At 45.7% G+C, this 13885-nt stretch overlaps 1 protein-coding gene across 1 annotated transcript in view; it reads left to right on the top strand.

Annotated features, from left to right (window-relative positions):
• The window catches only part of LOC135829721 (uncharacterized), a 193439-nt gene extending 185804 nt beyond the window's left edge, over positions 1-7635 (top strand). Inside the window, exons 48-52 of the mRNA XM_065342114.1 lie at positions 808-920; positions 1807-1928; positions 4255-4526; positions 4839-4908; positions 5692-7635. Coding sequence (XP_065198186.1) covers positions 808-920; positions 1807-1928; positions 4255-4526; positions 4839-4908; positions 5692-6511 — 1397 coding nt within the window. The 3' untranslated portion in view covers positions 6512-7635. The remainder of the gene's footprint in view (positions 1-807; positions 921-1806; positions 1929-4254; positions 4527-4838; positions 4909-5691) is intronic.
• The last annotated feature ends 6250 nt before the right edge of the window (positions 7636-13885 follow it).

The raw sequence follows: 13885 nt of genomic DNA, 5'->3' as shown, positions 1-13885 counted from the left end.
TCGTCAAAACTCGCTAGGTATGTTTATTGGTTGTTTCTTCTTGTCGCACCACATGTCACGCTTTTTGGGTTTTCTCGCACCTGCACCTCTGTGCCATTATTGCTCTGTGTATAGGTCACGCATTTTGGCAGTATATTTTACTTCAGTAGCTATCTTCTTCTTCGTGCTGTTTTATTACGTCCTTACTGTACTTAATCCACATATCGTGTACCTTTCCCTTTACCTGTATGACACCTGATGACTAGGCTTACACTTGTGAAACCGATAACTTTCAAAGGTGATCGTAAAGAGCCTGAAGTGTGTCCCTTTCTGAGTAGTATGGGAGTGAACATGATTGTTACTAAACCAAAATACTACCTGTGCGTATGTATTGACCCCTGGGCGTGCAATTTTATGTGTTGGGGTTTGTTCTGTAGCAAAAAAAAATGGTAAGCAGTGGCTTTATGCATGTCTCGGCCTGTTGGGTCCGAGAGGGAATGTGATGTAGGAGGGGGAATCACATATTTTAGTGCTGGATAATACCCCTACTAAGACACAGATAGTGGTTATTCATAATGTTATTAGATTGCGTGTACTTCAAAATATGTGCTCAATGATGTCCGTCTTGCAAGTGTGTGCTAGATATCTAGCTGCTTCTCGGAATGTTCTTCTTAGCTAACACAAGAATCAAAGCACTCCGATAGCGATCAAAGTTACGTATACCCACATACCCACATAAATGATAAATAATTCTATGATCATTTTGTTGAGCACACACGCACTTCTGTTCTTCCTGTTTTCTGCTTGTTTTCCTATTTCCTGGCACAGATGATGGCAATGGAGGATGGAGTGACTGGAACTGCACTACTTTCCGTGATGAGACAACGGGGAACAGAACAGTTTGCCAGTGCGGTCACCTCACCAACTTTGCCGTCCTATTTGTAAGAGTTCTGAAGGACTGTTGAAATCTGTTTGCTGCAATTTCTGTGGAAACTATTTTGCTCTGTGCCTTTTCCATATCATTTCGGGATGAATTCCCAGTTTACGATTTCATAACGTTAACTTAACACTTCGATTTGTGCTCGTATAGGGGTTGAAATTCTCAAGCATATTGTATTTTAATTAAATAGACGACGTGGAGTCAATAATAATACATAGGATGAATTCCGCTGTCATCACCACACATCAACGAAGTCATGAAGGTTTTCCAAAATCGATTTTATCGTTACATTCATAAGTGGAATATGATGACCAAAGGTTAAAACTATGATTAAAAATACATTCTATAGTGTGTGCCAAGAACGAAATAAAGTGCTACAGGTAGAAGACAAAAGAGTGATACAGTAAATGTTACACTTAATTAAGCTAAGCATAAAGGGCGTGAAACAATAGACGTGAAGTGAAGTGAGTACTATGAAGTGAGACAAACAGGTGAACTCAACGAACTCACGAAACCAATCTTAGCGCAACCACGTGCTTCTTCTGTTTGCACAGGTCCAGTTTGTACAAACTGATACATAGAGCTTCCAGAACTTTCAAGCGCTTAGAGAAGGGTGCGCGACACACAACAGAAAAACTCAAATCATCAAAAACCTGCAGACACTTATGGTGAGACAACAAATGAAGAAACACAGCAGACTTCTTACTATCACCATCATCATTCAGGGCATCATCTCCATCACCCATGACCTTGTCGTCCGTCTCCATTTCTGGCTCGTCATCCGTGTTATCCATAGTATTCTCCTCCTCCACCATGTCAATCACTTCCATTGTACGTCCTTGTGGATTTGATCGTATACTGTATTTTGTTTAACCATGCCCCTTCAGACTCGTCACATTTCAGCAAAGGACTCCACGGCCGAGGCAGCACTGAAATACATATCCATCATAGGCTGTGGGATATCTATGCTGGGACTTCTCGCAACCCTGGTGCTGATTCTGGCTATACCGTAAGTCGAAACTCGGGTATTGAGCCAGTAATAAAATGGAAGGCTGTCGGTTAGCGCTACGGGGTGTGTTGAAGCTAGGTGGCAGGACGTCGAATGTCTCACTACTCTGTCAGTTTTCTGCATAGTTGTTGCACTTTCTGACTGTATATAGTATCTAGTTACAGTGGTGGAGAGTTACTCTTAACTCATTTCCATATGTCCCTTTTCTTTTCTACAGTAAGTCATAGTCTTATTTCGCATTTTTACGTAATCTTGATTTATGGAGATCTTAAGCCAGAACATAGGTTCCTGGACGCATAAAGATTTCCACACTATTGCACTTTTGGGCGCTAAAGAGACAGAGAGAAATCGAAAGAGAGATACAGAGCAAGATGGAGATAGAAAGAGTGTGATAGAGAAAGATAGCTGGATAACACCTTCTCTCTGCAGCTACGCGAAAATACAGCTCTTGTCAATCCTTGTCACCTGATTCAGGGCAAATAAATAAATAAATTTTACGGTTCGCGTGAGACTCGGCTTCTAGCTGCGTTTTCCGCATCCGCCGTGGGAACGCCACCACCCTCTAGGATCAATGGTGCAGATGCAGCGCCTGGACGGTGGGAGGTGAGTAGATCAGACCCAACACCAAGTGGTTAAAGACCGAAATCCCATTATCTGCATCCATGTTACCCTTGTAACCCTCGTAGGCGAATACCACGTAACCATGCATAGGTAACTAACGCGTTCTCACACAATCCATATCGCTCTGCCTATCAAAAGGGTAATTGTTATGCTGGGCTGGCCACATTTACGGTATAATTCCATTAATCTCAGGCAAGGGTCAGTACAAATGTTCAATTGATGATCGATTCAGTTCATGAAAAACAGAGTTACGAAACCGCAACTGTTCTTCTGTGTGTGTACTCCGCTCCTTGCCTCGACAAATTGAGACCTCTTCAGACCATTAATGAACTTCACATGCCCACAAACACACACACACACATACTCATACACACACAAAAAACACAAAAAACACACAGATACGAGCACACCCCCCCCCCCCTAACACACACGTGATAGATAGATAGATAGATAGATAGATAGATAGGTAGATAGATCGATAGATAGATAGAGAGAGAGAAAGAGAGAGAGAGAGAGAGTGAGAGAGAGAGAGAGTGAGAGAGAGAGTAAGTTACATTTATAAAGACAGGTAAGTCTAACAAATGAGGACTGAGACCTCTACAACAGGGTTTTTACGCCTGAAAGCAGGTGCATGATTTAACAAGCAGGTTGTCAGTCTAGATTTTATGCGCAGATGGAGAACAAAAAGCGCAGAATTTTTGTAATGAGATGAAAAGCAGAAATAATAAGAAGTAATAAGGAAAGATGAAATGAAAGCCTGCTCACAACCCCACCCAGCCTTGCGAACAGGGTATGGTGGATTAAGAACCCGGTTCAACGCTCGAGCAAGCGCTCTCCACTCAAGGTGTTCACAGCAACTGATAGGAACTCATATGGGGAAATTATAGAAAAGAAATAATAAGATAAAGAGAATAAATTTCAACTCACCTCAATAAACGGAGCCCCACATACAGTACCTCAGAAAAGTGGATCTTCCCACCAGTGTTTTTGTTGACGTCGCCACCAGATGATGTAGCTGCTTCGCAGAGACGTCTTACTGCACAAATTACAAATAAATTTTATTCTTCGATTAGAAAACCCAAGCGCTTTCAGAGCCTCCGAAGAGAGCCCAGGATGAAACCACGCACACCTACCTCAACCGAAAAAGAAACGACCTGCCACCCGTTTGCTCGGCATTGATCGGCCAGATCCGCATACCGCCTGTCCTTCCGCGAGTTACTGACATTGAATCTGTCCTCAGCACAAACTGTCAACTCCATCCAGAATACAATCCTACGACTCGTAGAGTACAGAACTATATCTGGTCGTAGGGTGGTAAGTGCAACACAGCTAGGGAAAGAAATCTTTGCACTAACTGAGTCGACAAGAAGTTTCCAGTCTGAGGCCGCTGACAGGAGATCAGTCGTAACCAACTTTCGTCTGGGCTGAACACGAACTGGCTTCTCTCCCGCCTTGCAAAACGAGATGAAGTCAAGCTCATTTGAATTTTCGGTTTGTACGGAGAGAGAGAGAGAGGGAGGGAGAGAGAGAGAGAGAGAGAGAAGGAGAGAAAGAGAGAGAGAGAGAGAGAGAGAGAGAGAGAGAGAGAGAGAGGTTAGGGAGAGAAATAGAGGGCCGACAGCCGTGATGAGAAATATAATAACATAGTCAAACATATGTTTAACTTCAATTCACGACTCTCACATTATTTCTCCTCTTTTTTCAGGACACTTCGTGACAGTGTCCATCATCGGATGATATTTGGACTTTGTTCAACTCTTCTACTCTTCCTGGCCATATTCACCGTCGTTCTATACTATGAACATTTGGCCAAGAGTACTGCTGTGTGCCAGGGCCTGGCAATGGCCATGCACTATCTTCTTCTGTGCGCGTTCATGTGGATGTCGGTGGATGCCACGATGCTCTACAAGAGTGTAGTGATAGTGTTTCACCAGCCCGGCCGTTTGCAACAAAGACTTCTATGCATATCTGTTTTTGGTGAGTAGCGCGCAGATCGTGTTTTAAATATCTCCTGATCATGTTCCTGATATAATGAACACCAATGTGTTTATCATATCTCTTGTGTATTCCATGTCAATTTACACTCCACTAGATCAGTATTTGTCTTGCAAGTCCGTCAAATTCTAATCTTATCCATTGCCTTTTCCATTCACTTTTCTCCTAACTTGCAGCGAATATTGTGTTGTTCATATCCCTGGCGACTCAGATAAATCATCATTTCCAAGGCAGCTACCTAAGAATCTAAGCCTAGATTCTACCTCTACCCCTTCTGTTTCTCATAACTTGCAGTGATTCCGCTGGTTATCGTTGGAGTTGCAGGCGGTGTTACCAGACTGGATATGTACGGAAGTGACAACTTGTAAGTCAGACTGTAGTTCCCGTATGCATTGATTCGTTACATATCTCCCCAAACCCTTTCAGTGGGTATGATGTCATCTCATGATTGTGAAGGGGACATTTTTGGACGAAAATGTATTTAAAAAATTCAAAAGAAACATAAAAAATAGCTTCTCTTTTGCTGAGGGGGGGGGGGGGGTTGGGGGATTGGGGAGTTGTGGTGGTTGTGGGGGTGAGGTAGCATTTTCGAATTTGCTACGACACCTAATGATCGCTAGCATGTGACTGGCCAGTACAGGTAATGGGTAATGGGACAGCTCTACCACCTTGATTACTCTACTTCTCATTGCGATCAGGCGTAACGAAAGCGGTCAGAACAACTGTTAAGCCAATCAAAGTAATGCCGCAGGCGTAGGTGACTCACGAGTGGCTGTAACACCCGGATAACACAGCGTCAGGGATTGCCTAGAAGCTGATGTCACACATGGGCAGCTTTATTAAGGTATCCAGTGACTTGAAAAGCCAGGCATTGGCGCATGGCCAATACATTGAGAAGCCAAATATGGCTCCCAATTTGCCATACCATTCTCCCCCGTTGCACCGCATATAACCTGTTCTTCATCTATGCAAGCATACATTGTATTGCATGCCAGCTTCTTGACTAGATATACAAATAGAATCACACCAACAGCAGAAAATCTACTGCAGTAACAAGGTTTGATTGCCATAAGGGAGGTTTTGGCAAGTACCCATGTTGATTATTAATTTTCTATGTTGTCCTTTTGGTTGTACTGTTCACGATTAGATGCTGGATCAAGGCGGATGCTGCTTTCTTTGGAAGTTTGGTTGCACCTCTGGCCGTCTCCCTTCTCTACAACGCGGGTGTTCTCATTGCTGTCGTCCATTCACTTCGCTCTCGAAACAAAAAGATTGGAGCGGTGAAGGCAGCGAAGTCAAAGGATGTGTCTGTGCTCAGAATTATCGTGTCATTGTCCGTTCTTCTCGGAATCACCTGGTTCTTTGGTTTTTTGGTTCTTTTTCGTGATCAGATCGTCTTTCAGTATATCTTCACGGTTCTAAATTCTCTGCAAGGTTTTTCTATTTTCCTCCACACAATCAGAGGACAGGACGCAAAAAAGCATATTTCAGAAATGTTTTCTTCGACGAAGGGCGCCACAAACACCCAAAGCGGAAAGCCAGCATCCCGACCTAAGCACGTGGCCTCCGAAAACCTCGAAAATTTGGAAAAAGTGTCAGGGAGCCACGGTACAATGCTTTCAACACTCGACCGATCTACAGGGGAGGTGAGTACAATGGCCACCCAGGATCGAGCGACGCGTAGTGGAACTCTTCTTTCAGATGTGTCCCGCATGGCAGCTGAGAACAGCCTTTACACACCATCACCTACAAGCGAGCGAAGATGCCTTTTATCACTCGACGCTCACCCGCCTGCGTCTGAGAGCATCCCAATGACAGATTTGGGGCAAGACAACAAGCAGCCTACCGCAGGTGACAGAAAGACTGTGAGCCTAGGAACGCTGGGGAAACCCTTCAAATTCGCGAAGTACCAAAGCCCAGATGCTGGTCTGCCACAGGCTTATGATGCCGTATTATCTCCACTATAAGCCCAGCGCTTATATTTTTAAACCAGTCCGGACCCCGGGCTTACATAGACTGGGCTTCTACAAGAGACTGGGCTTATAATTTTCCAGTATCCCAGTGGAGAATGAGCAGACTGCTCTGGTTGCTACATGCTCCCGTCACATGAAGGCATGCCTTCTCTAATTTTGTTGTCATTGCATTATTCAAAGACACTGTGTGCATTGTCCCCGATGATGACGTATGCAAAGCCATATGATATTATCTAGTTGCCTGCTCTGCTAAACATACGATTATAGTCCGAGCGTCTTACTCACTAGGTAAACTGCATTCATGCTTGTGTGGCTTGAATGAAATAATCTTCATTTTTCATTTGCAAGTTTATTGTTAGCACACGCATTCGTTATTGCTCTCTCTTTCATTGTTAAAATTCACAATTGTAAATTTCTCTGCTCTTGTTCTTAGTGTTATTTCTCTAAATTTCTTTAAATAGTTCAATTTTGTTTTCATTGTCCTTTAGTACAACGACGATTCATGATGACTGTTGTACGAAAACTTGTTTGAATCCATATTTTTTTCCCTACAGCATTTCTTCATATTTTCATCGTTTTATTGCACATTGCACATTGCACATTGTCTCCACAATTTTACATTGCATGACTAACGTGTACACAAATGTCGATTCAGCTTGTCTTATTGATGGCGGTTATTAATGTAAAAGTCTCTTTCTATTTTCCACACAAGATTTTATCTGTTTGGGTTTCTGCTTCTCTCCCTTTTTTTCAAGAATGCATTTGACCGGTTTTTCATACGAGCGTGGCACCCCTTTCTATTCCAGTGTCTGGCATTTGGACCAGTATTTTCATTTTATCTTCAGTACATTGTTTCGCGTATCCTAACTATTAAATTGGGATACCTGCGCTGCATTCGATATGCATTACTCTTCTAATATCAATTTGTCGTGGATTTACAATCCAGACGTTCCACTCAATGCAGTCAATACAGCACGGCGTAGTTGTTTAGAGGAGTGAACGAACGGCTACTTTCTTATTTAGCCTGGGCAATCAATAGCTGCATTGTACGTGTCCGCGCTTCATTAGCTGATTCATATCTCAAGTAGGTTCTCTCAGTCCTCATGGGGCTGCTACGAACAATAATAATGGCTCGTAAATCATTCTAACTACAGGTTGTGATAATGACATTCCAGGGAAGTAGCGCAACACAGGGTTCAACATTATTTGCCAGCTCAGAACAATGCTGTGAGTGTATGTATTCCATACTCTCCCCAGATCTCCGGGATCTGTTGAGTACGGAAAGGTGTCATACTCACCAGACACAACGGACAATGGGAAAATTCAAAATAGGTCTCTTTGCTTCACTAGTTCCCTCGCAAACCCACACTTACATTAGAAACAACCATTTGAGCGGAGGCCGGCATGGAAGCACGAACAAGAGAAAAGGAAACCCTTGACCTTATAAAGGCAAGAAGTGGGCAGAACTCCCTTCTCTTATCCGCGAGCATAGAGGCGACACGCTTGAAAAAAGCGGAGGTGGACTTGCAGTAGCCGCCGGAACCGCTGAACAGAATGGGAGAAAATGATGCATGTTCAACTTCCCGGACGAGTTCTTCGTATGCACACCTTTTCTCGGCCTCATGCTTCCGGTAGGTGGCCGTGATGGACTGCTGGCGGTTGGAGCGGGCGTGCGGGTTGAACATCCGGATGTCCAGTAGTGCCCGTTCGAAACGTCCACCCCAGACACCCGATGCGGCCACATCCAGACGGGCACCATCCTCGGAGATGGCGGGGCGGTGACGGAATGTCTTACCGGTTAGCGGCTGGAGATATGGCTCGACCTGGACATCACAAGGTACACACACCGTACACCACGCGCAAAATACGACGGAAACGCGGTTTCGGATCGTGGTGCATCCGGTGGGCGCATGAAGCCAGCGCATCTGCAAAGCAACAAGGCATGTTTAGCAATCTTGGAGAAATCACGTAGAGCGAAACCCAGCAGCGCTGATCTTTAGGTATGAAAATTACTTGCAGTTCCTACGTTATTTTCATACATATTTCCGTAGAGCGAAACATGGCAACAGTCAAGGTCCAAAATAAAGTGTTCAGTTGACTCTGAAGGATCCGACGGATCGGAAATCTGGATCCCGATCCAGATCGTTACCAATCGAACATGCCCTAGGCAATGACTGCAAACACATAAGTTCCGTACTGCAGAACATTTCGCCGCTCGAAAACGACGTATAAAAAATCCGTAGCACCTCTAAGGATTTTGACAGGAAAAATCGTACCCGGAACCTCTCTATTGATAATAATAAAATAATAATAAAACGATACTGTGAACTGTGCACCTGACTGAAATTCTTGAGAAACATGTTTTAATTAAGAGATCTTGGTCGCTGTTGCACCACGATCTGTTGCTATACAGCGGGCTTTCAGTCAGTGTGCCAAAAACACAAGAGCATGAAAAGAAGTGTGTGATCAAAAGCATGAGTTGGGGCATGGGCTTTATCGTACTAGGTTGGGAATGCTTCAAGTATCCTTTGATTGTGCATGCCATGAAGAACTTGTCTTTAGAACACTGCTCTGATAGCATAGTGGCCTGATGGAGGATAAACTTCAGTGCACGGGTCGAGAATAATCTACAGATCCGGTCAACCTAGTCCGGCCAAAAAATAAAATAAAAAAAAATAAAAAAAATAGGGTTGACCTACCCAATTCTTGAAAGACGGGAATTTTCGTCAATAATGTCCCCTTCTGTTGGAATAATCAGTCTATGATGTGTCCGTCACTCATACTTTATTTATAGCACTCCTGGTCCAGTACCCCATTATTTGCGCACCTACTGAAATCCTAGTGCTACAGCCCTGTTCCAACAGCCTAAGAAACCCTCACTCCAATGAATGCACGAACATGCACAGCTTTACTCCGCAGCCGTGGTCCTGAGCATGCCCTGAGCAACCCAACACAGACATAGCCTCTGGCTGAAGGACAGGCACAGTCCTATAATATCCAGTGATTTCATCAATTCCACTGATCCATTCCACGGATCAAATTCCACTGGCGTTCAACAGATGAAAGTCACGAGAAAACGTTATGGAACTTGACTCTTTATTTTTTTTTAAATGCTGTAGTTATGAGTGCACAATTGAGCTTATCCAGTGCCATTTTACGACTATTATCTTCTCTTAGATGATTTCATCAATATGCACAGACTCAGTAAGGTGTCATACTGTAAAACCTGGTTTAAGCGACCACCCCACGGTGCAAGCAAAAGCGGTCATTAAAGCGAGGTGGTCTTTAGAACCAGGTCCCACAGAGTATGTGTAGAACTGTCCGTGCAAGAGAAAACGGTTGTTAAGAGCATGCAGGTGGTCGCTAAACACAGAGGTTGCTTACACCAGGTTTTACTCTATGTACCAGTACGTGTATACCATGGTATACAACACCTGCCACCCTCCCCGATGTGGCCGCAACTATCCCGGTATCCAGGGTGGTACTAGGCACCCAAACGTGCATGTGTCAAGTGCTTCACAGCTACATGTACATGTACATTGGTATACATGTTCATACCATACTTAGGCATGCTATACCTAGGCATTCTATACCTAGGCATGCCATACCTAAGCATGCCATACCTAGGCATACCATACCTAGGCATGCCTAGGTATGGCATGCCTAGGTATGGCATGCCTAGATGTGGCATTGTCCCGATCTCGGGTTTGCAACGGTTGGCAGATACGGTGTGTCCATGTGTGTCATGATGATGTCCAGTGATGTCATGGTACCCAGACAAAGATACCCAACGCATTATTACTATACTATTCCTGTTTGTATTCACGCCGGGAAGATCACCTGTTCCCTTCGCATCACGTCAACAGGTCGCCAAGCTGTCGCCAGAACTGCTCTCGGCTTCAGCGGCCGTGCCGGTTTCCTGCAAGTCATCATTATCTCCGCTGAAGCCGCTAGTGCGGTCGCTGGGGGTCATGCACACACACACACATACTCACTCACACACACACACACACACACACACACACACACACACACACACACACTCACTCACACACACACACACACACACACGCACGCATGCGAACACACACACGCACATACAAACACACACACACTCACTCACACACACACACACACACACACACACACACGCACGCATGCAAACACACACACGCACATACAAACACACACGCACGCACGCACACACACACACCTCAGACCTCAGACCTGCCCATCGCGGAAGCGATGATAGCGAACAGCTATGTTAGACATAGCAACTTGTGCTGGGATTACACCATTCAACAGCTTGCAAGGCTGATGAATTGACCGCCACTATATTTAGCCTGGTATCCACCACACAGCTGATTGAAGTGACTTTTTCTGGCCAGTGAATCCCTATTTTTCATTTTTCCATTTTTTTCTTTTTTCTTTTTTTTCTACACACACACACCACACCACATACTCCGGCATACACTGGCTGTTGGTAACCACCCAGGAGAATGAAAGAAAAGTCAGGAAGAGACCGAGAAAGAGAAGAAAGACGTGTGCGACCATAATCGTCGGGAATTGAACCCGCAACCTCTCGATGGGAAATCGACTGCACATACCACTGCACCATATGGGACACACAACCAGGCACACACACACACACACACATACATGCACGCGCACACACACACACACACACACACACACATACAAACACACACACACGAACACACACACACATACACACACACACACACACACACGCACACGCACACCTAGTATCATGAAAGACTATTAATCCACTCACATCTGGTTGTGGCACGTGTGGTATCTCTCCTGCAAGGCTGAAGCTCTGTGGGCTCTCACTTTGGCTGGGATCTCCTGCCGTTGTTGAAAATGCTGTCATGTGAATGAAGTCAAGAGCCTTCCATTCAGCGCAGAGAAGATACCATGCAAGAAAAAAAGAGCACAGAATACTTGTGTAACCTACATGGAGACAGCAGTTTAATTATAGCAATGAACAGAATGAACTGTGCACTCATTCTAAACACACACATTAAGAGAGAAAGGGGATGGTTTAGTTCCATCTTTTCCTTGAGGTGTGTTTAGAACGAGTGCGCCGTTCGTCCTTTTCATTGTTATGAATACATTGGTCTCAATGTGCAGTGAACACTATGTCGATTAAATGGGGCTAGCGGCACTTCCAGTCAAAATTTCACATTCAAAATCTCACAAGAACTATATTAATAAAATTGATGGCCAAATATGGATGTAGATGCATAATTCACACAAAAAATAGTCCATTTTGGTCATTACAATTATGATGATGATGATCTGAAAAGTGATGGAATGGATATGCCGCGTTTTGCATCTAAACTCTTGCCTTGTACAGCACCCTACAGAGAGTACAGTAATAGATCTGGTAAAAAAAAGTTGATTGTAAACGACCAAGCATGGGACTCTGGCTAGCTAAGCAAGCACCATGGAGAAGTAACAATTTCAAACGCCTTTCAAAAGCTATGAGTTCTCTCTCTCTCTCTTTCTTTCTCTCTCTCTCTCTCTCTCTCTCTCTCTATCTATCTATCTATCTATCTATCTATCTACCTATCTATCTATCTATCTATCTATCTATCTATCTATCTGTCTCTCTATCTCTCTATCTATCTCTATCTAGTTATCTCTCTTGTTTTCCCCACTCCCCTCGTTCTCTCTCCTGTGTCACTTCTGGGTACCCTACGGTATTAATTTGTACTATTTAAGTGTGCTATTTTAGAGAACTCTGCATGCATGTTCTTGCTCTTGTCGAAATATTTCGACTGACTTTTAACAAAATTAATTATATCGGGAAAATCAAATTTCCATGGGAACGGTCTCTTTAACACTGGAGAATGCCCCTTCTGTAAATCCACTGCATTGCATATGAATAGGTTCTTTCCAGTGTATGCTTGTAAATGTACTCACGTTGATTTCCTGCTCCGGATCGGCCATTTTGCCCGCCTCCGCCCGTTGGGAGTGGTCGGCGAGGTGAAAGTGCTCGTCTTCCCTGGGCTTGAGCTGCACGCTGGCACTGGCAGTGGAACGCACACCGGCCGCAGTGCTGTCACCGCGCTCGGCTGATTTCGTGGTGTCGCGGAACAGCGGCAGCAGGTACATGGCCGAGATGGAGAGTGAGTAGAGGAAGAAGCCGAGCGGGAACGAGATCATCGACAGCACGATGTCGCTCACCATGAAGTAGATGCCGACGGAGAGCGTAAAGCCGAAGATGATCACGGCACACGTGCATGTGCGGCGCAGGGAGGCGAGCCGTGTCCGAGCTGAGGATCGCCGTCGCTTGGTCCGATCCAGGTAGACGGTGTGAGAGTCCAGCGCGATGATCCAAAGCGCGAATGCGAGGTAGCTCGCGTAACCAATGCGTATGGACGTGTTGTGAACGCCACAGACCAGGGAGACGCTAATGTGTGGCTCTACGGCCGTGTGTCGTCGTACGGGAGCGATGACGTGCGACGAGGCCAGGATGGCGATCACGGAGAGGCAGAGCAGGACTGAGCAGACCACGCGAGACTTCAGCGTGCCGAGCACTCGCTTGGCCTTGCGACGGCCCCTGTGCAGACGTCGGCGTGTACGATCGGTGAGCAGTGGTGGCTTCTTGGCCGACATGTGCGACTTGGCCGCGCTCTTCAGACTGTGTAGAGTGCCGGAGCCGCCAGAGTGCTTCTGCGTTAATGTGGCAACTGCCTCGGAGGCGTGCCTGAGATCGGGGAGGCTGATCGCCACCACGTCGCCACTGAAGCCGCTCTCCAGTGCACTGTGGCTGGCGTGCTCAGGAGCTAGGAACGCCATGCCGCTGGGTCGCTTAGGCAACCACAAACCGGACACCCGCACGGTATCCTCGTCCTGCAGTACGCTGTGCCTTGGACCACCGGTCGACCCGCTTACGGACTGCTGCTGCTGCTCGCTAGAGTTATCGATCGACGTTGCTATGGTGTTGCCGCGCATGAGTTTACGCGGCAAGCGAGACTGGTGCGTGGCAATGACCACCATCGGTGCCATGGCAACACTGAACAGATCCGCTGGGCCGATGGACAGGATGGAGCAGATCGTATCCGTCGGCTTCATCAGCCATGGTATCAACACAAGCTGAGAAAAGGCTACAGCGGTTGAAGTTATCGCTATCAGCGGCTTCTCGATGGACCACTTCAGAGAGGTGTTAAACAGCAGCAGCAGGGTGTACACAATGGCGGATACCGTTACGCATGCACAGAGAACTAGCACGCCGTACGTGACCCCTCTCTTGCCGATGTAGTCGACTTCGACGGGCACGCACGCGGTGTGCTCTGCGTTGGCGTACGCCTCGGGCTCGCATTCCCGGCATGCTTGGTC

The sequence above is a fragment of the Sycon ciliatum genome, chromosome 13 (genome assembly GCF_964019385.1).
Source record: "Sycon ciliatum chromosome 13, ocSycCili1.1, whole genome shotgun sequence".
Lineage (NCBI taxonomy): Eukaryota > Metazoa > Porifera > Calcarea > Leucosolenida > Sycettidae > Sycon > Sycon ciliatum.
This window is presented reverse-complemented; position numbering and strand designations above follow the sequence as displayed.